Here is a 27,454-nt window from a genome sequence, read left to right as displayed (position 1 = left end):
TATTCTCTGGGTGTCGTCTTTGTGCTGTGGTGTAGAACGAGGATCACCGTCGCTCGTCAAGAACACGAAAGCTAAAAGCAATCTTTTAATTAAAACTTTTTATTTCTTCTGTACAAAATCATATTAGTTACCATATTTCAGAAAGTCCAATGTTATCCCCCTCCCTAAGTCAAGTCCAAATGTCTAAAAACAGTCAGGTTATCTTCTCATGAATGAAAGAAATACAAAAAAAAGTTCACATCTTTACCCCATTGCTAAGCTTGGTTACTGACAGACGACTGTTTTTAAATGTCCCATCACACACAGCTGCACTGACAGCGGGACTTTCATTAAGAACTTATTTAAGGGATGTATGTGTCGTCAACATCTCGCCTGATTTAACCTGACCACAACGTGTGCAAGGTGTTGGTTTTGTCTGGTTGTTGTTACCTCACTGAAGACAGGATCCATCCTCTCTAAAACAGGGAATTAAAAAAGGAAATCAATGACATAATGGCAGCTAGACAGGCAAACACCATTTGAGACTCTTTCTTTCCATAAAACATTACTGGCTGACTTTGCATAGTTACACAAATTAAAGGGATGTCTTTTGTGTTGTTGGCTTTGGATGAAGCTTTATCTGCAGCAGAAACAGAACTGAGGACAGTGAAGGCATGTTTAGTCACAGGTCGCTGGGACTTTACTGGAAAGAGACAAGAAATACGACAGCTGTATGTAGAGATTTGCTAAAAAATAAAGACATTTGTTAAAGAGTGTTTTACAGCAATCAGAGTGGTGACTCAAATGAAAGACAAGATGCTCATCTTCAACAGAAATGAACAAATCGTACTGAAATTTCACAGCTGAAATGTCATTTTAAAAACATTTATACAATGTTAAACAGAAAATGTTTTTCGTATATTATCAAAATACCTCTCTGTGATTTCAAGTCCTTGTTTAAATAAAAAAAAAAAAAATCAGAATAAACCGACTTGATTTGCCATTCAAGTGACCACGTCAAAACTGAATCATACAAAATCACTCGTCGTGCTCTCATTCATCCACCTGATCACACCTACTAAAATACATCTGTTTGCACGTACTGTATGTACATCTCCTCAGGATATTCCTGTGCACTCTCTCATCCATAACGTCTGCCATCTTCTTCCTCTCCATCTTTTCTCCGTCCAAGTTTAACAGTCACAGCACGTACTTGACAATTCAACCACAGTTGTTGGTCGCTTAAAAACAAACTTATTCACCAACATATTCAACCTCATGTACATCAAAGAATTGTTTTGTGAAATAACATTTGAAAAAAAAATCAGAGGAGCAAAGGGAAATTTATCATCTAAATCGTAAAAAAAAAAAGAAGCATAATAAAGTAGCTGTTGATTTAAAAAATGATTGGAGAAAAAAAAAAACCTTTGCTCTTTGATCACAGTGCTGTGGCCGGTCCATGTGGATTATTCTAATTAATCCCAGAGTTTAACGTACCAGCACCAATGTGCACAAATGAATGCTTTCCCACACGTTTGGTCCAGCGGTACAAACAAACCTCTACCTCCCAACACATTTTCCTTCTTGCATTGCAGATGTACCAGTGTGGTTGTCGACTAGTTTGTAGCATTAAGATTTCTCTTTGCAGCCTCGTCAAGGCTTCTCCCATTGTAGTTGAAGGTTTTTCCGTTGTCCCAAGCTTTGATCTCCACTCATTCATCTCTTTGAGACGCCAACGTTTGAACCGATTGAGGCCTAAACTAGAGGTTGTCTCCTGGCTGGTACTGTGGCTCTGTGGCTGTGAAGTAGTCTTCCAAAAACGACTGGATGTATTCGAAGGTGGGTCTCTCATCTGGATCCTTCTTCCAGCAATGCCTCATCATCTCATGGAGGGACTCGGGGCACCCCTGGGGGCATGGCATACGGTAACCTCGCTCTACCTGCTCGAGTACCTCGCGATTCACCATACCTGGGAAAAAAAACACAAATATGGTGAAAATGAACCAAGTAGACTGATGTTGTAAAGCAGCGGGTTGTGGTTAAATAGCTACATTGGAGAGGCGTATTTATAACATGCTGGTTGAGATCGAGTTGTAAGGTTCCAATCTTAAAAAGCCAACTTGAAGATCAACGAGGAAAGACACCGTTTTGGCGTTAGATAACTTGTGTTAGATGACTTTCTGCACAAGGTAAAGCTGCTAAACATGAGACAATGATGACACCTATAACTATACCGCCTAAAGTTACAGTGAAATCTGTTCTGAATAATATCTGCAGGGATGAACACTCTGCTCCATGCTCTCTCTCTCTCTCTCTTTTTCTCTTAGCTGTCACTGTTCTCCTCAGTCTCTTAGCATCAAATGTTGTATCTAACAGTACTGAGACAGGTTGACTGGTTTGTTTTTACAACTGAAGGATTGTGTGAACTAGTGCCTGAAAGCCGTAGACACACTTTTCACAAGATGACCTTGGCCCGCTGCCAAAGTTACATACTGCAGTAAACAGGCGACCGGGCTGCACTGTGGGCATGGGGTAGACGCTATTCTCTAAGTTTTTTTTTTTATGTTAAATCGACCTCTGAAACTAGTGTTTAAAAGTGTAAAAGTTACATACTCTTGCTTTGAGAAAACATCACACGAACTAAACGTGTTCAACCTGAGGCCTGTACACATACAGATTAGAATTGTTGTCCTTATTCTGTAGAAATGAAATGTAAATATAAATGTAACATGTCCCAGTGATCTCTGGCAAAAAACAAATAAACACAAGATATTGCAACCTGAAGGACACTGATAGAAATTCATGTTTGTAACTCATGCTGCAATTCCGTACTTTTAATTGCAGTCTTAAAAAAAAAAAAAAAAAAACTGCGTCTCTGTCCTACTAGAGCAGCCAGAGTCTTAGATTCTTCAAGACAGTAAGACAGTCTTCCTGAACCCTGTGACACTGTGCAGAAACTGCTCCATGGGGAGCTCTAATGCAGCTAAAAGAGGTGATGACACAAAGTCGGCGGCATGGTTGGAGATGCATCCTGCCAAACCACCCCCCTCCATCTCCCCCCCCCCCCCATTCTCTGTGGGGGAGTGGGGATCAGGTTATCTCACACTAGGAAAGAGGAAAGACCCAGAGCCACTGCTGAGACCAGGATACGGTTGCGGTGATGGTCTGTCGGATGCTGAGGTGTTAGCGTGATTTATGTCTTGGAACTCTGAACCTCGGCTCTAATAACATGCTGTCATGAAGCTATACATTTATTTATAAAAACAGAGACTGAAATAGAAGAAAGATGATGTGTTCTCATGCAGACGCTTGGCACGTGGTCTTGGTATACCTGCTTCATACTGCTCTATGCTACCAAGCGAGGGAATAAAAATAAAACTCCCCGCACAGCAGGACCGGAGCCAGAAATGTCTGGTGAGTCACACTTCAGTTATAAAAAAAAAAAGAAAAAAGAAACGAGGGGGTTCAGCCCCAAGACTCTGCAGCTCTGAGGTGAATTAATCAAACCCAACAGTTTGCATCAAAAACCAAGAGGGCCACAGGAGCCAGATGGTCCCCTAACAGAGAGGGTGGTTAAGTCTGCCATATGGCTCGCTCTGTAATCAGTGCCACTCCAACAGTCACCACCACTGACACGCTGACAGCAGTACCCCTCTTAGACAGCAGGGGGCAGAGATGAGGCGACAGGAAGCAGAGAGATCATGTATGAGAGTGAGGGGTACTTTCCCATGCTCTGATAAATCAGTAGACATCTGTGATGACTCATTTCAGCTTCATGCAGTGCTTTTCTGATCTGCATGTGTGAGAAAAAAAAGCTATTAAAAGCTTCAGCTGAGGGAGAATCAGAATAGCATGTAGGAATTATCCTGAGGCATAAATGAGTGAATCATCCCAGCCGTCCATGATGAACTTCATAAAACAGTCCTTCATGTTCTTTGGGGGGGGGGGGGGGGAGAAACACATACAAGATACTGGGAAAGTTTGAACAGAACTTTTTCTCATCTGTACCTGGGTATGGAACTCTGCCCTTGGTCACCAGTTCAGTCAGTAGTATACCAAAAGACCAGCCGTCTGATTTGATGGTGAAGCGGCCGTACAGAGCAGCTTCAGGAGCCGTCCACTTGATGGGGAATTTGGCACCTGGGAAAGGGGGGGGGGGGGTTAAGAAAAGAAATATGATGAGTTATAAACAGGACAGATTCTAGTGATGTGGTTGCGAATACCACACTCATTCATTATTCATAAATCTGTTGAATACTCTTAAAAAGTCAACATGACACAGCTTTATAGCAAAGCCATGGAGAATTTAAGACTTCAATAATTCTTGAGGCAATAATTGGATAAACTGAACCTCAGGGTTGGGATAGAAGTGTTCAGAAGAAATGTGTAGTTTCTTCAGAGCCAATGTAAGTTCTCACTACATGAGTCTCTGCACATCTAATTCATCCAATGCTCTCTCTCCACAAACCTTGTCTGGCCGTATACTCGTTGTCCTCGATGAGCCGGGCAAGGCCAAAGTCGGCTATCTTGCACACCAGGTTATCAGCCACGAGAATGTTAGCGGCTCTCAGGTCCCTGTGGATGTAGTTCATCCTCTCAATGAAGGCCATGCCGTCTGCAATCTGAGAGGTTGTTGGAGAGGAAGAGGAAGAGACGGAAGGAGGAGGGGTAAAAAAAAAAGAAAAAAGACATTAAAACCAGCTAAATCAAAGACAGCTGGTTTGAGAGCTTCAAACTTTGGCAGACAAGAGAATCAACCCTACTCACAATCGGATAAAAACAAGTTATTTTTTGGGCCATTTTTGTCTTAATTGGATAGCTGAAGAGAGACAGGAGATTTTTGGAGTAGAGAGCTTAGGATGACAGGACTGAGGTCGGATTCGATTCCAAGGACTCTGTACAGCCTCTGCACACGGGGCACCCTTCATAACGCTAGGCAAACCGGCACCCCATCAGTCTATCCAACATTTCCTCACTCGACTCCCTCAGAGGCTTGTCTGGGTTTCAAAAAGCCTCACTGTCATTCTCAAACACTGTCATGCTCTGCTGAGTGAGGAGAGGAGGGAGAAAAGGGAGCCTGGGAATTAAGAACAGATCACAGTAGGTGACTGAAGTCTCCAGCTCAAGTGGCCTCTGATGAGTGGTGTTTAAGTGCTACAGTCAGTTAAGTGGTGGAGACTGAGGGGATGCACGTACAGCAGGGAGGAGGAGGAAGAAGGTAGAAGTGTCAGGTTGTGTATTAAATAAATATAACAGCCAGATGGAGAGTTAACTAGAACCTTTATTCTGAATATTTTGACTCATGCACACCTACGCACACGGCTGGGTACACGCCCACACGCAGCTCTCTTTGTTTTATTCATCATGCATGATAATCCCTCCCTCACAGAGTGTAAACAACAGCTCAGAGGTTCAAGGGGAGGAGTGTTAGAGCTCAAACACCGGGGTTTCATCCTACCTGTGCAGCCATGTCCACCAGTTGGGGCAGCTTCAGATATTTACCATCTCCCTCCTTCAGGAAGTCCAGTAAACTACCTGTGGGAGGTTTTTAAGAACTACAGTGAGGCACGATCAATACAACCGTCTGGTCAAAGTATCAACACAAAACAAATGCAGCATCACAGGAGACAAAGTTTCAGCATGAGAAAACACAAAAAACAAGCTTTCTACAGTGGCTTCATTTGTTTGCATGTAAATTGACACAGCTTGAGCGGTGTTTGAACATGAATGTGTGCCTAACTAAAGAAAGTTCCTCTTATTGTATTTTACCATAACCAAGCTTCAGATTTATTATATCACTTTCCTCCATCAAATGTAAAGACTTTCATATGGTGTTTAAAGGTCACATGTTATGTTCCTAGCCTGTCTACAAACCCCCCCAAGATGGAGAAAAGTCCATCATCTCCATCTTTTCAGAAAATGTGTGCTCAAACAGGCCGTTTGGAGATCTTCCCTTTGTGACATCACAAAGGGTGGTAACCCCTCCCCCAGGTGGGTGACACTCCCACAGCTAGGTGTTTGTTCTGACCTCTGAGTCTGCCTTCTCACTGTAAACAATAGGGCATGGTGCAAGGAAAGTCCAAACCACCCAAGAATATCCAGAGGGGCGTGGTCAAAACAGCTTAATATATTTAAAGCTACAGTAACAAAAGCAGCTTGTTCTGAGCAGGGCTGAAACAGAGGGGCTGTAGGAATCTTTAAATACAGGATCAGAGTGGATTTTTGTTAAGAACCTTCAGACTAGTTTTTGGGGAGCTCTGAGACTTAATTAAACTTGTTGAAAAGGAATATAATTTCTGACACAACAACTTCGAGTGAGGCTGAAAATATATCTAAAATAAATTATGCAGCTTGGCTGCAGAACTGCTAAGTATGAATTCATAATATATATATATTTTTTAAATATATTTTCCACCTAATTGTTGCTGATTGCTGCGATCAATCAAGCACTCAAGAACTTTAACCACATCTTATCTGCCTGACATAGCGATGGTAATCTTCAGTTTTGGTCAAACAAAAAAAGCCTTAATGAGCAGATCCAGATGATGTGGAGATAATATCCTGCAGGAATACCAGTCTGCGTCTTTTTATGTGCTTAGACTGAGAAATGCATAACTGGCGACGGTATACTTCATGTTCTTGTTAACGGGTAGCAGTGAATGAAGTTGTGTGCTTATTATTCAGCCCTGAACATGCAGGGATTCTTGACAGGAAATAATAGAAGTATGGGTACATTCTCCAGTCTTTACCTTTGCCCATGAACTCTGTCACGATGTAGATGGGCTCCTCAGACACCACAGCATAGAGAGGCACCAGTTTGTCATGTCGGAGTTTCTTCATGATCTGAGCCTCCTGCAGGAAGGCCTCTGGGGACATGGTGCCCGGCTTCAGTGTCTTAATGGCCACCTTAGTAGTGCCATTCCACGTACCTGAACAACATAGAATGAGAGCAAAATGAGATCTCTTGTTCAAAATGAACTGCTAAGCAGTGGTGCAGTCATGGAGCTTGAACGGTATAAATGCAGAAAATAATTAATCTAACCCATTTTCAATTTATTAAGTGATACATTCTGTAATGCTTAAACCACGAAGGTGCATTTTAGACTTTTTGACCCCTTTTAAGTGATTAAAAAGTGGATTCTAAAAATCCGCCGCCATGCCAGTGATCCCTGGCAGCATTCCCGTGGGTAAAGAGCGGCTCAGAGAGAACACAGCAGCTTAAATAATCAGCCACTTCCTCATTTGAGAGCCACTTACTCACGCCCTGCTTACATACAATGAGCTGAGGCAGGAGATCTGCTGCTTCCGTCATGTGGCTGACCTTCATGAATGAATCATACTGAACAGACTACACACACGAGCTGAAGGACAAAGTAGGGCAATGATAATGATCTTCTAATACCGTGTGGTTGTAGGAGAGCAGGGGTCAACTGACAGGCTGCAAGACATTTAAAAAAGTTCAGAGTTGGACAGACAGGGGGGAGAAAAAAAAAAAAAAGAGGAGTTTCAGGAAGAAGTTGTAGCCGAGCAAGACCACACAGAACGAAGACGGAGAGACAGAGAGAGAGATTCCTGGGATTGCACAGCGGAGGCGCTCAGGTCGAGGCTTGCTGCAGGCCACGCTTAATGAAAGACTGAGTGATGAAAGAACAGCGTCGTGCTCACTCGCAGGCCCCGGGAACCGAAGCGTAGGAGGTGACCTGTCATTACTGAGCTGCGTGCTGCAATCCGTCTCTGCATCAGTATGTGGGCCAGTGAGGCAGCAAGACCAGATCTGTTCTGAGGTCAGTCCCACTCAGCTCCAAGCTAACATGAATCACTCGATAAACACACTTTGTTTATGTGCTTTTACTGTTTCTGAGTTGTTTTACATCAAATGTACATGCCTTATAAATAATGTCCGGCGGATGTTTTGTTTCTATATGTAAACCCTAATGGCTCTGTGAGTGTGTGTTTCTGCAGTTGTTTGTTTTCTTTACTAATTCATGATCAGTGTTAGCATTAAAACATCAATATTTCAGTGTTTTTCTTATGCACGTGTGTGTTCTGCACAAAGGAAGTCGACAGAATAATTCTTCAAATTGATACTCATCCACCTTACCCAGGTGCATGTTCTAACTGCATCAGCAACATCTGGATTTAGGACTTCTACATTATGATTCAACTAGAATCCTCATTACACCTGGTTAGACTTCATGTCAGGATGAAATTACAAAGTAAAACTGAAAATGAAACTTCGTCAATCAACACTTCCTACAGTTTAAAGTATTACGAGTTAGTAATCTGTGAGTTAACAGAAAATAAATCTGCAACAAAAAGATGTGTTTAAGTTTTTCTTTTCCGTGGGGTGGGGGGTCGGGGGTGAAAAACATGAATTGGTAAAAGCTCCTCAAATGAAATCATGTTCTGCCTACCTCTGTTCTTCATCAGGTTCAACTCAAATCATTTAGTTTTTGAATTGTTGCTCGTAACAACTAGTATCAGTATGTTTGCTTCGGCTACTTGAAATGTAGATGTGTGGAAAGGAAAGTACTTCTCCCAAAGCAGGAAGACTTTTGAGAATTGAGTCCTCTGGGTTTATTTAGAGCCTGATGAATGTGGTGGGAATGCAAAGAGTTCCTCGAAAATCCCCCTGCCCGGCTGAAGTTACTGTATAAAAACCCAGCTTATGTATGTTTGTGAGAGATTTACTGTGAGCTGGAGTAGAGCAGTACTAGTGTCTTACCCATCCAGACTTCTCCGAAGCAGCCCTGTCCCAGTTTCACCTCCAGTCTGAGAGACTCTCGTGGGATTTCCCAGGCGTCCCTAGCGAGCCCCTGAGTCTGAGGCTTTACTGTCGGGCACACGGTTGTTAGCCGGTAGCACAGACCGTCAGCATGTTCTGGTCAGGAACAGACATGTAGAAACAGAAAAGAAACATGTTTTAGATAAAGCCTGCCAAGTAAAACCGTCAGTCTGTTCAACACAAACACAATGTATAGTATTTAGTGCACACACAATCCTAGCAGAGAGCAGAGCTGTTCTACAGCAAGTGGACTGTCAAAATAAAAAGGTATACATCACAGCGCTTCACAACAACAGCTGCAAACTGCACTCCAACAACAACAGATTAAATTGACAAAAAGAGTCAGTCATTCCTCGAACAACACTTTGTTTTCTCTTCCAGAAATAATCACAATGTCTGGTTATTTGAACATCCTGAGATGAACCACGAGGAACCCAATTTGATTCCAATTTGAGTTGAAAAGCATAAATATCACAGGGTTGTTTTTTTTTGGTAAAGAACACAGTGCAAACAGTGGTTGATCTCAACAGCATTAACATTCATGTGAAAAGCCTTATTTGAATTCGGCAAACAGAAACAGTTAATCATCCACTGAACAGGTAAGAAGCTACAAACATCAATCGCATTAACGCACACTTGTTAGTGACCTCTGTCTGCACTTCACAGCTCTACACTTGAAGGGAGATAAAGGAGTGTGGAGCTTTGAAATCATCAGTCAATTCAATACATGTGATGAATTAAATGAAGAAGTGTTTCTTATTCCCCTAAGATGAGGAGTTCTACTTCTGGGTGATTTAGAGCACACTTTCAATGATCAGTCTATCCTACCAGTGCTTTCATCATCTAAAGACTTTCTTGTGACAGTCAGGGGGATTTTTCTGGGAACAGCTGCCTGCTTTATCAATGTAATGGAAAGAGAACAGCAGGCTTAGGGCTGTGTTTTTTTTAATGGGACATTTCTTATATTCACGCTTCTATTGGCTTAAGCAAAACATGTTGCAGATTTTTTGGGGACTTAGGCATGATTACTGAGCTACAACTGTGTCTGTAAAACATATTCAACGCCGCCCCAGAAGCAGTTCTGCATTTGAATGATTCATTTCAGTTGAACAAACTGAATTCATTGGAAACTTGTATTACAAAGACTATTCCACTGTAAATGTTGAAATGACTAGAAATCATCGGTGTGTTTTTCCAGATGACAAACTACAACATGAGTCTGAGAGGAAAAGATGACAAACTACAACATGAGTCTGAGAGTAGGAGCAGCAGTCCCGTTGTAAACAACTATTTGTCTAAATGCTGCCTTCATGAGATGATGATGATGATGATGTGCAAGCAGGTCACGCTGACAGACTGCATACCTGTGTAGTGTTTCACCAGCTTCTGCAGAGTGTCAAATTGGGCCCGAGTGGTGATGTAATAACCGCCGCTGTCCAGCTTGCGAATCTTGTAGTGTTTGACGTTGTCTCCCTTCACCTCATCCCAGTCCCGGATCGACAGAGAGTAGGCACCTTTGAAATCCACAGATGTTATGTTATGCTTTATGGTGACACAAATCTTTATCCAATGAATCCTACTTAACACTAAAGATACATTTCATTTCACTTCTAGCCTACGTAAACAAATCTACATTTTTCTCGTCTGAATTATCGAATGGCTGCAATAAAACCAAGTCAGCATTTTACTTAAGTACACAAAAGGGAACAAGAACACATTTCCTTTCTTTTAAGAACCGCTTTCAATAAATAATCCTCGTACCTTTGGTTGTCTCGCTCTCTCGTGCCAAGAAAACGCCCCGCTGGTTCCCTGGAAGCAATAAGAGACGCTCAGCGTCTTTGCGGCCCATTTTACCAAAGTACCATCTGCCAAAGCAAGAGAGTCAGAGAGTCAGACACAGGAGAAGCTCTCAGAGTGAAACACTGCACAGGAGTTAGTATGACTTGGGATCTGATTCTTTGATGTTTGCTCTGGTTATGTAGGAATCTCAAACATCTTGACTAAGTTAACATGATAAAAAAAAATGGAACAGGAAAATAGGTAACATTTTTAGTTAGGTAGATTCTATAAAAAGTCAGGAATTTGTAACTGGTTCTGATGAAATGGTCTTCAAACTCAGACAGAAGAAATGTATCAGCCTCTAATCTGATGATGTGGAATAAACTAAAAGCAAGAATAGTATTTTAAGGATTGATTTAATTTATCATCATTATTACATTTTTTATTTATTTTTTTGGGGGGGGGTGGGCTTTTTTCCTTTATTGGACAGGACAGCTGAAGAGAGACAAGAAATGCTGGGAGGAGAGAGAGGGGGATGACATGAAGCAAAGGGCCGAGGTTGGATTTGAACCTACAACTGTTATATATTTGAGGATGGCCTGTGAACACGGGGCGCACAACATAACTGCGAGGCTACAGGCGCTCCCGGCCCTCGACTTTTTTGATAGCTGAAGAGAGAGAGAGAGAGAATATGTGGGGAAGAGAGAGCGGGGGGAGGACATGCACCAGATGGACATATGGCAGGAGTCGAACCAGCAACCAGTGGGACGACAGCTTCACCTCTGTCCAATGGGCGCTCGCTCTACTGGCCGAGGAAAACCAGCGCCCCTAAACTCTCATTATTATAGCTCCCTGATAGCTCTTATGTCTGAACTATTCAGCCCAATCTATCACAAGACCTTAACAAAAAAATATTAGCTCTGGCTGTTTTCAGTCCTGAACTTTTAGACTGAAGCAAAAGTTAACAAACTGGTTTAACCACGATTTTCTTTTTTCTAATGAGTTGCTTAAACAACTAATACAGGTATCCTCGTAGCTGTCAACCAATCAGAAACCAGGCCATGATAGTCTATTAGCAGCACAGTTTCTGAACCGTTCTGTCACACCGGATAAACAGCAATGGGAATGCCACCGGCTCTCAGCGACAGCACAGGGCTCCATTGTTTCAACTCTGTGCTGCCATGTCGGTGCACGACTTGTTAGTCACAATGTGCGATCGCCCAGCCAAATCACGTCGTCTCAATCAGGGAAGAACTAAGCAGGGTGAGGCAGCAGAAAGGAATGATGAGAAGGAAATCAAAATAAAATAAATAATAGGGTGGGAGAATGACGGAGATAGAAACAAAGGGTGTAAAGGAAAGTTAATGAGCTCACTCTTCAGCCTGTATGGAGTCGGCTGGAGCCACGTAGTTACTGGGGATGTAACCTTTCTGTCCGGTGTTGATGGAGCGAGCCTCCCACCAGTCACCTTCACTGAGGGAAGCAAATTGGAAATCAGAAACACACAATACAGACACAAAAGCATGACTGAAAAATACACCTACTCTTAAAAGTAGGCCGAAGGTTTAAAAAGAAAAAAAAAAAAAAAAGATACTAAATAACAAGGTCACATTATGCGTCATTCAAACACGGCAGTTCTCCAAGCCATTATACGGAGGGAGTGGTTTATAAGTCGTGGCAAGCAGAGGTGGACGAAGTACGTAAATCCCTCACAGAGGGAAAAGCATGAATATCATAGGAATAGTCGTGCATAAGCAACCCTGCTTTAACATGGACACAGGAGTGTCATCTACAAAAAGTAATGGTACTTGTTCTGCACAATAAAAGCCCCCGATCAGCATGCTGTCATGCGATTAATTAAAAAGTTGTTGGAAGAGGTTACAAAATGCTTTTCTAATCTTTGATATTTCAAAGTAAACTTGCTTCTTGTGCATCGTCAAATCTTAGTCTGAAACTTTTTGGTAACTGCAGTGTTATCAAAAACACTGTGATTGGTAATGTGTTATGAATAAAAAAAAGTGCACACATTTCCTTTCACCACTGATGGCCTACAGTTGTGACTGTATTAAAAAAAGCTTTGTAGGTTCGTGGAAAAGTACATGAATAGAAATATGTTTAATTAAAGACATGCTCGAAATCTATTTTAATGGATGCTTCATTTCCACAGTTTCAGATATAAAACACCACGCCTACAACTAACAATGGAAATGTTGCAGTAAGATATAGAACACTAAGTCCTACGTCCATGAGAACAACAGCAGATGTGTGAGCATAAATTAAACAAAGATCAGGAAACCATCCTATAGGAAGAAACTGTTACCCTGCAGTTATGAAAAATGTCTTCCTCCCACCTCTTTTCTGTAAGCAGATGGACTTTTCATCACTGTGTATGGACTGTGGCTTAAGAAGGGTGTGATGAATGTGGAGAACTTGGCACTGTGCCTTTTTTCACACCTGTGCACGCCTGGGAAATATCGTTCTTCTGAACTGAGGAATGAGCATTTAGCACCCTTTAGTTATTTGATTATTTAACACCACTAAGACATGTATGATGAACATCAGTCAAATATAGTTGTGGACATAAAGGCCATGCTGTAGCTGTGATATTGAATTTAGCGCTCACAAATAATATTTAGCGACATAAACAAGAGAGAGGAATGCTTTTAATAGACAGGCTACATCGCTAACAACATTTGTCTCTTGAGAAAGAATGAGCAGAAGTGTTTTAAAGCAAACAGATTCCTGAAGAGTTTGACCTTCAGGTTTGTTTCAGCGTACTTTTAGTGGCTTTAAATAAAGATTCTGTAAATGTTACACATTACATCACATCAACGGCTCGTATTTGAAATAATGAGGGGAGAGCGGTTTGATAATTACTGTATTCCAAAGGTAAAACTGGAGGAATCAACCGTGGTGTGGGAGAAGCTATGAGGACTAAACAGATGGCCCCATTAGAGGAACCATTAACCCAGACAGATTTCAGCCTTAATATCAGACTCCAATACAATGAGGGATTAAAAACAAACACAAAACCATGAGGACACATATCCCCGCAGCAGGAGTTTGTCTGTTTAACTCACGTGTTGTTGATAATCTGGAAGCGATCCCCTTTTTTGAATGAAAGATCATCCGATGTCCTCGCTTCGTAGTCGTACAGCGCGACGAAAAATGTTACACCGCCTGAAAACGAGAGAATACGAAGCATCAAAAGTGTGGAAAAACCAAAGCCACTTAAACCTTCAGTTCCTCAATGGGACGTCGGATTCCGTAAATGAAGTCTTTTTTTTTTTTACTTTGAAGTGTTGCACAAGAAACAAAAAGTCCTTCAACAATGTAAAACCTTCAAAATAAGATGCTCTTTTTTATCACCTTCCTTTCTTACTTTTATAAAATTTTACACCTGAGTGAAAAGAATTACACACTACTTTCTTAAGACTCATTCATGTTCATGTTATATTCCAAGAATATAAAACAAAACACTTTATTGGAGACATTTCTCTAAAACAAACACTTTGTTTTATTTTTTCTAATATCCCGCTGCCTGCCTGCGCTTCAGAGCCTGGACAGAAAACACACCAGAGAATCACATTTTTGTGTGACTGGGAGGCATAGCTTCACGTCAGTGAATCAAATTGATGTCACTTAATCTCTTCTCCGTAATGAAAAGAGATGATTTGTCGGCTCTGAAGTGACAGAGTACAGAGAGGCAACATGACTCTGATATGTTTATCTGGAGGAGGAAATTGAAAGGGCAGGATTAGATCTACAGCAGCCCCTCAGGCCAGATTATCCTCCTTGAGAGATCACGGCAGGGACCGGGGGATGTGTGAGGATGTGTGAGGATGTGTGAGGATGTGTGTGTGTGTGTGTGTGTGTGTGTGTGTGTGTGTGAGGATGTGTGAGGATGTGTGTGTGTGTGTGTGTGTGTGTGAGGATGTGTGAGGATGTGTGTGTGTGTGTGTGTGCTTTGGGAGGAACCATCACTCGGTGTTATGCCTGTTTATTGCATAATTTAACCATCTAATCTATAATTTATTAACTACACAAAATAGGCACACGAGTACTTTTCATGTCACCAGCAGTCATTTCATTTCTGACAAATCCAAAGTCACATCCAAAGTAGAACTAGAACTGTGGATGACTCAGTTCACTGAAGTCAGGGTCAGTCATTGTTTTCTTTGGCTCCGGAGACACTGTGCATTGCTTCCCATATTACAGACTATTTTTGGGTTCCTCTTTCGCCTTGATGTTTTGGCCCAGTCCTTTCAAATGTCTAATTTGCACAACATCTGCTGCTCATAAAGTCCTGTGCATACTGCACAGACAAATGTTCAGCAGAGTTTATTCCAAAGTTGAACCCTGACTAACACAAAGAAAAGTTAGAAACTGACAGAGGTGTATTCGGTTTTGTTTCTGTTTCTTTTCTGAAGGGGCTAAGCTATCCAAAGTTATTCCTTCTTTCCCTCTCTGTGACCTCCTCCACTGACTCACCTGTGATGATGCCGGGGAACGGGCTGCTCACAGCAACTGAGGTGAAGGAGGTGGAGGCCCCGCCGAACGGCGTCATGATCGAAGACGCCCCACCGAACGGCGTTAGGGAGGCGGCGTGACTGTTGTAGCTGTTGTTGAGTGTCTTCATGGCAGGTGAATGACCCATCAGGGTGGGGTCAGGCCCGTAGTGGCCCAAGTGAGAATTGAGCGGCGTGGCATTTGGGTTGTCAGGTCGGTACTTTAGAGCCGGGCCCTTGTCCTCTTTACTCCTGACGCAACCCATCGTCAAGCCTGCAGGGAGAAGGAAAAAGGTGAGTTGATTTGCTGTCAACACAAACAGTAAAAGTGTATTCTTATCTCTGACTTGACCATTCAAATTATCTACTGGATCGGCCGTTCAAGACATTTTTCTAACATAAAAATAATTCTGGGGGGGGGGGGGGGGGGGTTATAGCTTGTGATCAATATGTACAAAGAATCATTAAAGCAAACTGTACTGGACTTGAAGATACACATTTGAAAAACTCCCTAGAAGTGGTGAGTATTTTTTAAAGATTTTTGAGCGTTTTATGCCTTTCAGTGTAGAGATGGAAAGTGGAAAGTATTGAGCTAAACAGTCAATGCATTTCTGCTAAAAAAAAAAAAAGGAACTATACAACACTATCCCATTTTCAGTAGTATTTGTGAATGTGAAACAATTAGGTGTTTATTGTTACTTTTGTGAAATAAACCTAACAACAGGCCATCACTTGTTGGAGGATAGAAGAACTGGGTTTTGTTGTTGTACATTTACTGTAACAAACGTCAAGAACTGATTCTGTTATTGTTCATACTAGGCCTGATCTTTTTGGGGGTACCATTCTTTACAATACAGAATACAAAGAATGCAATCCCATGAATGACCTCATACGACTTCACAAGTCCCAACAAAAGCCTGTCAAGTCAGCCCATCTAGAAATGAGCTCCAATTACAGCCTATGGCCACTTCAACTCTGCCCCCTTTGATCACACCAGACACAGATTTGAGAGGGGGGGAGGGGGCTCCTGGTGTTACAAGTCCGTGCTCTACGCTACTGAGCTTACTCATATATGAACCCATGTGTATGTGTCATGATGCGTTTTTCCTGGACTTCAAGGACTTAGACCAAATCAGTTCAGCTCAAAGGAAAGACAACATATCCTCCTCTTGAAATGTTTAGGCTCAGTTAGTGAGGGAAAGAGAATGTTTAATGTTTGGACAGAGAGTCAGTCATTGGGAGGAAATATATAAATACATAAATGCAGTTGATTTTATAACTGTATATGTTTGTGTGTGGTCAACTACAGCTTCCTCTGTTTACTCATTGTTCTGTCACCTTTGGCCTCATCGTCAAGTAGTTCTGTGCATGTGTGTGTCCTCCTGTGTACAAAATGAAACAATCTGCCAAGACAGGACAACTCCGAGACAGATCCACTGCCCATGACTCATATCCTGGCCAGGGAATGTTACAACATGGTTTCAAATGGCCGTCAGAGACAGGTCACATACTGGTTTTTGCAATAGGTTGACAAAGGTCAGTGCTGCTGTCATTCATATATGGGAGGACAAAAAAAGTCAAGACAAGAAACAAAAAGACAAGAGAGGTAGAACAAAGGACAGATGATACAGCTCAGTGGCTCAGAGAGACTCGTTTTTACTTTTAAGGCAAGTTAGGGCGCGGCCACACTGGTCATCTGTACCGTGCTGTACCCAAGCACGATTGCCCCCCCGCTGCGCCATTCCCACGCTGGCCGGCACGGGCCGCGGTCACACTACACAGGACTATCCGTGCCTAAGCACGATTACCTCTTGTACATAACGTCGTAATACAACACACGCTTTATGTTATTATGAAGCGTGCTCAGTTTACAAACAGGCGGACGAGAGAGAGAGAGAGAGAGAGACGCGCAGTCGAGTCCGCGTCTGCACATCAGAGAAAAACACAGAGAGCATGACTTTACTGACTTTGCAGCTTATTTTAAGCCATTTTAATCAGACACAGCAATAAATAAATAAATAAATAGACACGCGACCGAGTCCACAGGCAAGTCCGCAGCCGCACATCGGAGAACAACACAGAACATGACAGCTACTTTACTGACTTTACAGCTTATTTTAAGCCATTTTAATTAGACACAGCAATAAAAAAATAAAATAGATGCGCGGCTGAGTCCGCGCGCGAGTCCGTGCGTGAGTCCGCACATCGGAGGACAACACAGAGAACATGACAGCTACTTTGTGTCTTATATTGTGTCATTTTAGTCAGATACAGCCATGAAACTCTGGATTTCTCCTTAATGAAGGCTGTCAGCGTTGTGTACCCGCGTGCTTGTGCTCGTGCATGAAGTGTACCGTGCCTAAGCACACCTCTCCCAAGTGTGCCAAAGCCAAGGAGGTGTACCGTGCCTGAGCACGATACGGAGCGGTCACACTGGTCAAACGAACTGGACTTTAGCGTTGAAGCGTGCGTGGGCACGGTACGGATGGCCAGTGTGACTGTGCCCTTAATGTACCATTGCTCTTACGTTCAATTACACAGCTTTTTCATAATTTTGAGTTGAGCATGTAGGAATATTAAGTGTACACATAAGTATATTTTGCATATTGTTTCTGGGTTGGTGCCAAATTCTGTCACCTGACATCATCAGGTGGCATCATTTTTTCATTGTATTTAATTTATCATATATTAAGAACATGAATTTCTTATTTCAGTACCTTCTGTTGTAATTAATAATGTGTGAGCTACTTTGATATACGTACACGTTTTTCTGTGTAAATTAACATTTAACATAAACTATTCTGATTAAAATAGGCTATGACCCCCTCAGGTGTCCAAAACTGTACAAGGGACAATTAACAAGGGACTTACTTCAGATGAACCCCCCCCCCCCCCCCCCCCAAACCACGAATGTGATTTTTTTATGGATGTATTGATTTGGCAGCACTTAAGTTTGTTCTAACAAACTGGAAGTAAGACAAAAAAATCCTCAGTCTCTACTGAAAGTATGACTTTCACTTGTGCAGGGCAGCTCTAGTCAAAAAAATCTATCTATGGATATACTTTTCTTTAGATGAATGGTGTATTGATTTGCTTCCATGAACAGTATTGACCAAAAGCCAATGCTGGCTGAGGCAGCGGAAATAGAGTCTGAGTGATGGACTGAGATGGATGGATGGAGATGAATTGTTAGACAGGAAGCTGTAAAACTTAAGGAGCTGGACAGAAAAAAATGGTCAGACTTTTCTTAGTCAAACAATTTTATCAGTTAAATTGCTGCCATGACGTGACAGCAACATCTTGTAAATTAACCTGCTACAGTGTCTAAGATAGGCTGAAGAAGATGAGATCATTTTTCCAAGCAGAAAAGAATCAGATCGTAAAAAATGATAAATGGCAGCCAGACTCATGTACAAGGGCCACCAAACTAATCCACTTCATTTGCAATAATATAGTCTGATTAAGTTGGCCACTCTGTTTATTCACCTGTATGCTGAGTAAAACAGGTTCTATTTAAAGTGAATGTTTATGCACCGGCTGGTAAACAGAATCAGACGATTTCCAGCTTGTTCGCCCAATCGCCCACGTAGGTGACCATCCAGTCCTTTTAAATACATCCGATTTTGGACGGAACTCAGATAAGAACACAAGCCGCATGTTTGACACCATGTGCAAGCTAACATGTTGGCATTATGGACATGGGGTGCCCGTCAGCAGAGGTTAAAAGTAATTGACCTGCTGGAGGATAAACAAGGACTTTTTCCTGCCACTCGCTCCTCTTGCCTGAAAGTATCTCTCCAAGGTTTTATTCTGCATCGTATGCGTTTGCCCGGTCCCTATTTCTTGCTTCTGCTCCTCAGGGCTGGGGTAGCACAGGACGTTAAACATTATTTGATTAATATTCCTGTAATATTCTTTAGTTACAGTTGGACACTTAAATGATAAAAAAGTTCAGGGTGTGAGCGATTAAAACGTTTGACCTGCCATGATGAGAAGTATCAGTGTCGGGGGAATAACACAGATTCATGTATATCCATAATTAACAGATACGAAACAAGATCAGAAGAACTCTACAGTGGCAAATACAATGGCAGCAAGAAAGAGGGACAGGCAAGACACTGCAATGGTTACCAATTGTGGTTACTTGATGGGTAATTCCTAATACTTTCAGGAGTCAAGGAGAATGAGAGCGTTTTTTTAATCAATAGTTAGCCTAAATAACAGTCAGTGATGTATTATGATTTCAACTGAAGAAGTTACAAGAAAAATATAGCTTTTGGTGTCAATTATATTAAGGATATCTGAATTGGCCAAAATCATAATCAATAGATCAGACCTTGCAAAATCAGATATTGGAACAGGCGAAAGAAGTTTCAGTCAGTGCATCCCTAGGTGTTTGAGTTGTCATAAAGCCTAAATGTCGCATTAGCATAGTTGACTGATATGCACAGTTGATTTGTTCATGTCTACATATGTGTCAGAGACTATACATGCACGTCAGGTTATAGTGAGCACCAGAGAGAGATGTCATATACTGTACACCTCTGCATGAAAAACAACAAAAAAAACACCCCAAAAATCAATCTTAAACTAGAATAACAATTAGATAGAAAACACAATGGGCCATCTGTGTTCTTTTGTCCTTCGATTCTTTATGTTCACTCAACCCTGAAGACAATGAACATTCTCCACTGCTCAACTCATCAGGTTTGTTTGATTCAATGAACCACTGAAACATAAAGGGTCGGAAGAGATTTGCAAGTGTTGGTTCCCGTTGACGGACGAGAAATTTAATCGAAAGACAATGAGACCATCCAGGAAGAAGATGACAGTCATGACTCTTTATCCTGAACAAAAATGTCACAGCAGTGGATCATCTTTCCTTATAGCTTGTGTCAGGGGAGGATTGTGGGCCATTCCAGATAGACAAGTCCTGAGACAAAGTTTCCTTTCAAAGGCAAGATTTAAATGTATTTTTATAACAATTGCTGACATTTTGCTAGCTCTTATTAACATTTCAACATTCATCCATCCACCCATACAACCTTACATGAATGATAAAATCAAGCAGCAACCGCCTGTGTTCAAAATGAAGCCTGTTCTGACATGAAAAATACTGCAGTCCCTAGAGTGTCCACTTGAAGCTTCCTGCAAAAGCCCTTTTTTACAGCACAAATAAACACGTTTAAAGCCTGGTTCAACAAAAAGAAATGGCATCAATAGCTAATTTCTATATTAGGAAAGGGGTTAGGGTGAATTTATTAATAACTTGTGCGTCTTGATTTTATCAGGCATAAGAGTTATTCAAATATTTGCTTAATTATGGGCTTGGCTGAATTGACTGACATGTGGTTCCATTGTAGCTGTTTGCCAGGAGGCTTGGGGCCTCCTTAGCTCTACCATGTCTGTTTCTAGATTGAATGAAAGTCAGGTCGAGATAACATTTCAAATATGGGGGCCACCATCATTGGGCTTCATAAAGCCTCTTCAGAATGCTCAGGAGCTTTCTGGTGACATCACTGAGTGTATAGCCATGTTATACACAGTCTATGAATACAACAAAATGTTTGTCAGTGTCTTACAGCTCAAGACAATTGTAATGGGCAGTTCACAGACCTATCCAGAAACTGCTCGTTTAACGGATAAAGAGGGGAATAATATTGATGCGGCCCACGTCTCTGGATTGTGTAGTATTTACTGTATTAATATGCAGGAAGGACTAAAAATGCTTGCCACTTTTGGTACTTTGACGTAATAGAAGCCACAGAAATCAGAGCCGGTGCCAACACAAACATGACCACCACCTTTGACCTTTTCTGTTCGCACGTGTCAACCGTGACATGTTTCCAAATGTCCACAACACTTAGTGCCTGACCTTAAAGCTAATGCTACAGCAAACAAACGGCGGGCCTGTTAAAAGAAAACATGGAAGCAGAGTGCAAGTGTAGTTCAAAGAGGGTATCAATGGGTCAAATCCTCTGCCGTTTCCCGGAAGTGAATACTCCAGTCTGGGATTAATCCTGATGAACCAGACTGCCACAGATCATGATGACTGTGATTCCATTCTGTCTCGACTAACACCTTAACGAAGATGAAATCAGGATCTTGAACTAGAATGAGCTGAATCAAAGTAGTTTGGGCTTTGTTTGGCTCAGTGTCTTTATGACTAATGAATTTATCTCCACTGGATGAGCAGAAGTCCTCGACTTAAAGTATATCATTGTCCCAGCAGCGTGTTGTTTCTCTTGGTCATGTGGTCATGTAATAAAGCCTGAGCAACATGTTAAAACACCACTTTCTTCTATAAGTGACAATCTTTTACGATTTGCACCATCATGCATTGGGAGGATTATCTCCTGAAATAGCCATGACGATCACAATCCTGAGCAGGCACATTATCTGTTACCTTCAAGTTTGACTTGGAATCCTTTCTTCTCTGGCGAATGATACAAGGTTAGTCCTGCAGTCGAATAGAAAAGTATGTAATATTGACATCACTCTTAAATCTGCAAAAGCTTAAGACACGTTTAAATTTTGGCAAATATCAGACACCACATGGACTGATACTGTGATATCTCCAATGAGCGAAAACATCAGCCTAAAGATGTATTGGTCAGGCTCTTCCATGAAAATATCAGGAACAATCAGCTTCTTGCTTAGTGACTGACTGACATGTTGCTGCTGCCCCTGGTACAAAATCCCCTCAAAAATCAACAAATTATCAAGACATCATTTTAAATGCACTCAATCCTCTAGCTTCAGCTTTAGCTCTTTTGAAAGGCATCTTTGAAACCACCCGTGGAGAACTGTTCTCCCAACTCTCCCTGTTTAATATGACAGAGAAAGGCTTCCCATTTATTCTTTTGTTAGTCCCATCTACCTTTTGTTATGTGCAAAGAGAAAGTACCATGTGCTGCTCCCCCACAGAGCACAGCACACTCACAATCCCCTGAGCCATACACATGCTAACACCAAGCAGCACAAATGCTAATAAGGCTGAAGACGCTGTCCTCACAAGAATGGAGTCAGAAAGCCAACCATCAATCAAAACATCAAGCAAAAAAAAACAAAAAACAGACGAGTTAATAGTCAGGAATATATTTACAAGTACAGCCACTGTGAATGGGCAGATTTTACAATGCAGACCATTTAGTAAAAACACTTTTTTTGTATTATTCTGGCAGTGTGGGGGATTCCACCATGCTTTTCACCTTTCATTCAACCCTCACTGCCTGAAAAGAAAAAACAAGGCAAACCCTTCCATGAAACTACATAAACTGATAAATTAAAGGAGATAATATCAGTGTTGAAGATGAATGATCACCGCCTCTGTTTTACTTCCTTGTGTGACAAATTTACCAAAATGAATGACGCCTCTAATTGACTCCACAGCACATCAAATTACAGGCTGACTATTTTACCCTCTCTCAGATGGTTTCCTAAATGAGGCTGTTTAACACACAATGAGATTAGCTGGCGGAATGCGCCATTCTTTCAGAGGCTCCAAGGGAACGCAGTAAACACTGCCCTGTCATACAGTGACAAAAGTACATCTGAAATGTGCTCACACACAGGAGACAGACTTTGCTCACAGCTCTCTCTGCTTACTGTATACGCTTATAACTGTAACACAAAAGCCTGTGGTATGTGTTCAAACGAATTGCAGGAGCCAGACCCCATCCAAGGACATGTCACATGTGAGGCTGAGTGCCAGACTGCCAGTGATGCCGTGTCAGATTAAGGAGACACAGGCTCCTGCTTCACACAGGCCTGAATAACAACAATGCAGGAGAGCTGCAGGAGGGAAGCTTTTGCTGTGGCTGGCATGCAGGCGACATTTGAGTGGAAAAGAAAATCCCAGCACAATGCCTAACCAGGCCTGTAGGTCTGAAGTGTTTTAGGGCCAACTCGTGTCTTTTATTTATAATATTAGTATAAAGCAGCAGTTACAGAGGTATACCCTCTTTAAAGGCCTAAATAGATCAAAGTATTGACACTATTTTTTTGGGAGAAAAGCTTATTAAACCTGGCATTATAAGATACCGCAGAAAAGAGTGACCTCTCTAGATATGTGTTGATCAAACATTACAAAGCTCTGAACTCTGGTTATCGGTGTGACTCTTCAGATAAGATGCAACTCTGCAGTACTGGGAGAGGCCAACCGACCTTTGAGCTACTGACTTATGTAACGTTTTTGGATCACCGGGGACCAAACTGACACCTTTGTCAAGAGATTATATTTAGGATATACAGCACAGGATTTATATTTATTCATTTGTCCAACTTTACTACATTTGATCTTGATCTATTCTTTGATCAGATAGTTCATTCTATCATTCTGCATTTCATTTAGCAGACACTTTTATCCAAAGTGACGTACATCAGAGAGTAAGTACAACACAAGCAAGGATCAAGAGAGGAGATACAATGTCAATTTGGATCAAGCTTTGAAAGCATTGTAAGCAAGCATACTGATCAACAACTTTGGAAAGATATCACAGCAGCAGAAACTACTGTATCTTTCATTACAACAATCAATCGGTTAACAAAACGGATACAGCTTTCTCCTTACAAAAGGATAGACGCTTGCCTGTTCAGGCTAAACTCTTGTCCCTAAATTACCACGCAAAGTCGTCTGCGTAAACTTGAACCTGGCTCCTACAAAACAACACAAAGTCATCTGCAAAAAAGGGCAATGAGACATCAGATGGCAATATGAATTAGAAATATGCAAAACCACCACATGTCCAAAACTTTCTAATGAGAGATAAGAAAAAAGAAACATCTTCACATTTTTACAGGGCTGTAAAATTCTGTCTCACTGGGCATTCGTTTCAATCCATTGCAGTGTTGTCCCAGTTTAAGGTCCTATGATTATTTTCAATGGACGGCTACTATTGCTTCCAAGGTCGCCACATCTTGAGGAACCTCTGAACACATTCAACGTTACAGCGGGATGTGGTCAGGTGTGGTCCTTTGTAGAGCGGATCTATTGTCCCACACAACACCAGTGCTACAAAGGATGAGGAAAAGGCAGGCTGTCACAACAATTTGTCAAGGACGGCAGGATAATCAGACTGGGTGAAGTTAGGTATTCAACCAGGTTCAAAATGAGTGCACTAGCACAAACCGCGCGAGCTGCCTGTTACAGTTGTAAAAACATGAATTTCCCCCTGGGATGAATAAAGTGTCTCTGATTCTGAGGTTTTTACATCTCAGAATACAGTACTGAAATAGATATCATTTTGGATAGAATCAGGTAACAACACTGATGGTGCTTTGACCATTAGTGTTCAAACCATTTTCTGGGGGAGGTCGGAGTGAGCTGATGTGAGAAACCAGCGAAAATATTCAGGAAAAATTCACCGCAAGCCAGAGGGGGTCATCTTGATGCTTCCATCCTGCGACTGGTGCGTGACCATTTACTCTATTCATGCCACTGGTGGGATCTCCATGTTATGCAATAAAACTGTTTTTTTTATGAATGTGTTGAACTACACATACCATTGATAAAAAATAAAAATAAAAGTATGTTTCAGGAGGGCTGAGGCTATTTACAGAGAATGGTTTTAATAGGAAAATAGTTAAGGAAGGAAATCACAATCTCATAGAGTAAGTAGTAATGACTTTGTGTACCACACAAAACAAATCTTAGTTTCACAACATTACCCTTAGAAAAGTAGCTAATTGTAAAATTTGAGAACGTGAAACCAGTTTAGCCGTTTTTCAAAGATTTTCAATCACTACAATGATGATGAGCTACAATTTCTTGTATTAATTTCAACACAATAGAAACGGAGCCACAAGGATGCTCTTGAGCATTTCTATACATAGCTAAGCCAAACTGCAGCATGTGAAATCTAACAATGCGATCTTGAGAGATAAATCCAGTGTGTGAGCCCGAGAGCCAAGTCGAAACACTTGCACTGTAAACACTTTCCTCACAGAGAGGAGGCGATCGTACCCAGGGCTGCAAACCATTACTGAAGCGTAGTAATTTCCCTGGCACACTTTCAGAGGCGCAGCCCGGCCTTATCTTCAGGGCAGCCTGCCATCTCTGCCGATCACTGTAAGCAGAGGGGGCCACGGGGGAGGGGGGGGGGGACTTCCTTCCGAATCCATTCAAGCCACTGAGCCCACCTGCTGTGACTGTCAAAGACTGGAGTGAAGCTGGGAAAGAGAATGAGCCATCTACGAGCTATAAAATATAAGAGCTCTTCTTGTTCTCTTGTTCTCCCTCATCACTGACTGCAGTCTTTCTGAGGACTGAGTTTCTCTTTCGGTCGACACAAGTCCAAACATTCATCCAGTTTGTTAGCGCGAGAGTGTGTCGCGTAATGAGTTTGACTTCTAAGCTTTTAATCAGCAAACTGAAATGACATTGTAGAGTCTCAATCGTGCCATGAGGACACTTGAGGACTACGAGAGGATCCTTAATGTCTGCAGTTAAACTCAAGTCGCTGAATCCCAGCCAACACCACCTGTTAGTGCGCCTCACTCCTCTGCCAACAGCCCTCTCCATTCCAGCTGTGTGTGTATGTGTGTGTGTGTGTGTATATATGTAAAAGGGGGGGGGGGGGGGGGGACACACGACTGTCCAACCAATTTAGGCAGCACTAACAGAGGGATTAGCATGGAGGAGGATTACTGTGGCACCCGAGTGCATAAGTACCCGGACAGACCCATGCACAGTCAGGGACAGTGAATTTGTAGCCACACACACACACACACACACACACACACACACACACACACACACACACACACACACACACACACACACACACACACACACACACACACACACACACTAAAGCAAAATTACATCATTACTTCACATCTTCTCACACACATCAATGTTTTAGTGAGTGCAACCCTGGAGAGCACAGCTACACGGTCACACTAAAAGCCCACAAAGAGGAGGGCTGAAAAAGACTCCAAAAACTTTATGAAAAAAAAAAAAAAAAAAAAGGTTAAGAGACTTCATCTGTCGTGAAACAAAATGCATTGCAATAAAGGCCTTGAACAGCTGAGGCCTAGAGCAGCTGAGTGAGAGAGAGACACACAGAGAGAGAGAGAGAGAGAGAGAGAGAGAGATTGGGTGAGGCAGTGAGAAAGGGAATGGTAGGTAGTAAACTTGGCGAAATCTAAAATAAAAACTTTTTAAGAAACGCTCCACATGCTACAAAAAGGGGTTTCGTGGTCATCCTGTTAAGTTGACGGTTTAAATAGTTCGTTATAAATGCAGTATTATTGGCTCGTTCCTGGTTTTTCATTATGTTTTCCTTACATTCAATTATAAAACTAAACTACCCTAAAAGTACATTCCTGTTCCATGAAGAACAACGTAGAAGATGTTTTATGACAATGTAGCACATGAAGGAAACTCTCGTGATTCCTCATCCCAACTTTCTCCAAGTGACTACGAGGCCCAGCTCACTACTTCTAATGCAAAATGTGACTTTCTTTCTCTGGCAGAGTATTTCTTACCTTAAAAGCGACTTTTGCAGTGTCGTTCTTCGGCTACATACGTCCTGTGATGTTTTCTCCCCCACGTTTCGTGTTTTACGTAGGAAATCCAAAGAAGTGGAAACAGCCGACCAATGCACTGAACAATCTCAGTCTTCCCTCTGTCCCATACCGATTTACTACTTCGGCAGCCCACTCCGCTGGGATCCTTTATATTCTGCTAAAACGAAAACGCGTCGTCAGCCGACAAAAGGCTGCTTAATAAGGCGGGATGAGAGCTAAGCAAAACAGTTAAAATATCCACAAATCACCGCCTGCTGATAGGTCAGGGTTGCCCTGAAAGACACACAACAATAGCCGAACTAGCACCGAGGAGCCGACGAGGCCAAAGAAGGAACAATGCTGCGTTCAGGTACTCAGAGAAGACTCGTACATCTTGCTTTCTTAGCATCAACTGATTCTAAAACACGTGAATTAAAACCATCAAGGCACTTAAACAATAACATGACCACACGAGAACACCGTAAACTGTAGCATGACCTATGTGCTTGTTAAATATAAGATTTTTCAACGTTGTCCTAGAAAAAGCAACGATAATAAAAAGTCGAAATTGTATTTTATCTACCGGACTCTTTATATCCAAATGTGTATAAATTATGGCTGCAGCTAACCATCTTATTATCAGGTGGGCCTATCCGTTAATTATTAGACTAAGGCCTACACAAATGTCTTCTTTAAAGACACAATGGTACAAAAACCAAATATATTCATTCTACAATGTAGTGTAAATCTGTGAAAAGTGGCAAACATGAGATTTAGAAAATTGACATATTACAGCCATCAAAGCTGTGGCATTTAAATTTACTGCTCGTTTACGATCAGAGCAGCTGCATAGTACAAAAAGGACTATGACACTTTCCATGTGTTTATTTTA

General features: G+C 41.8%; 1 protein-coding gene across 1 annotated transcript; it reads right to left on the bottom strand.

Annotated features, from left to right (window-relative positions):
- Positions 1 to 83: 83 nt before the first annotated feature.
- yes1 (YES proto-oncogene 1, Src family tyrosine kinase) lies at positions 84 to 26,920 on the bottom strand. The gene is made up of 12 exons (XM_061045050.1): positions 26,542 to 26,920; positions 15,035 to 15,325; positions 13,624 to 13,723; positions 11,918 to 12,016; positions 10,526 to 10,629; positions 10,129 to 10,278; positions 8,705 to 8,860; positions 6,729 to 6,908; positions 5,438 to 5,514; positions 4,448 to 4,601; positions 3,988 to 4,119; positions 84 to 1,948 (listed from the first exon to the last, which is right to left on the bottom strand). The coding sequence occupies exons 2-12, from the start codon at positions 15,315 to 15,317 to the stop codon at positions 1,740 to 1,742; spliced, it is 1,644 nt and encodes a 547-aa protein (XP_060901033.1). The 5' UTR covers positions 15,318 to 15,325; positions 26,542 to 26,920; the 3' UTR covers positions 84 to 1,739.
- Positions 26,921 to 27,454: the final 534 nt, after the last annotated feature.

The sequence above is a fragment of the Labrus mixtus genome, chromosome 8, assembly GCF_963584025.1.
Source record: "Labrus mixtus chromosome 8, fLabMix1.1, whole genome shotgun sequence".
NCBI classification, from domain to species: Eukaryota; Metazoa; Chordata; class Actinopteri; order Labriformes; family Labridae; genus Labrus; species Labrus mixtus.
Note: the sequence above shows the minus strand (reverse complement) of the source record. Positions and strands in the feature narration are given on the sequence as shown.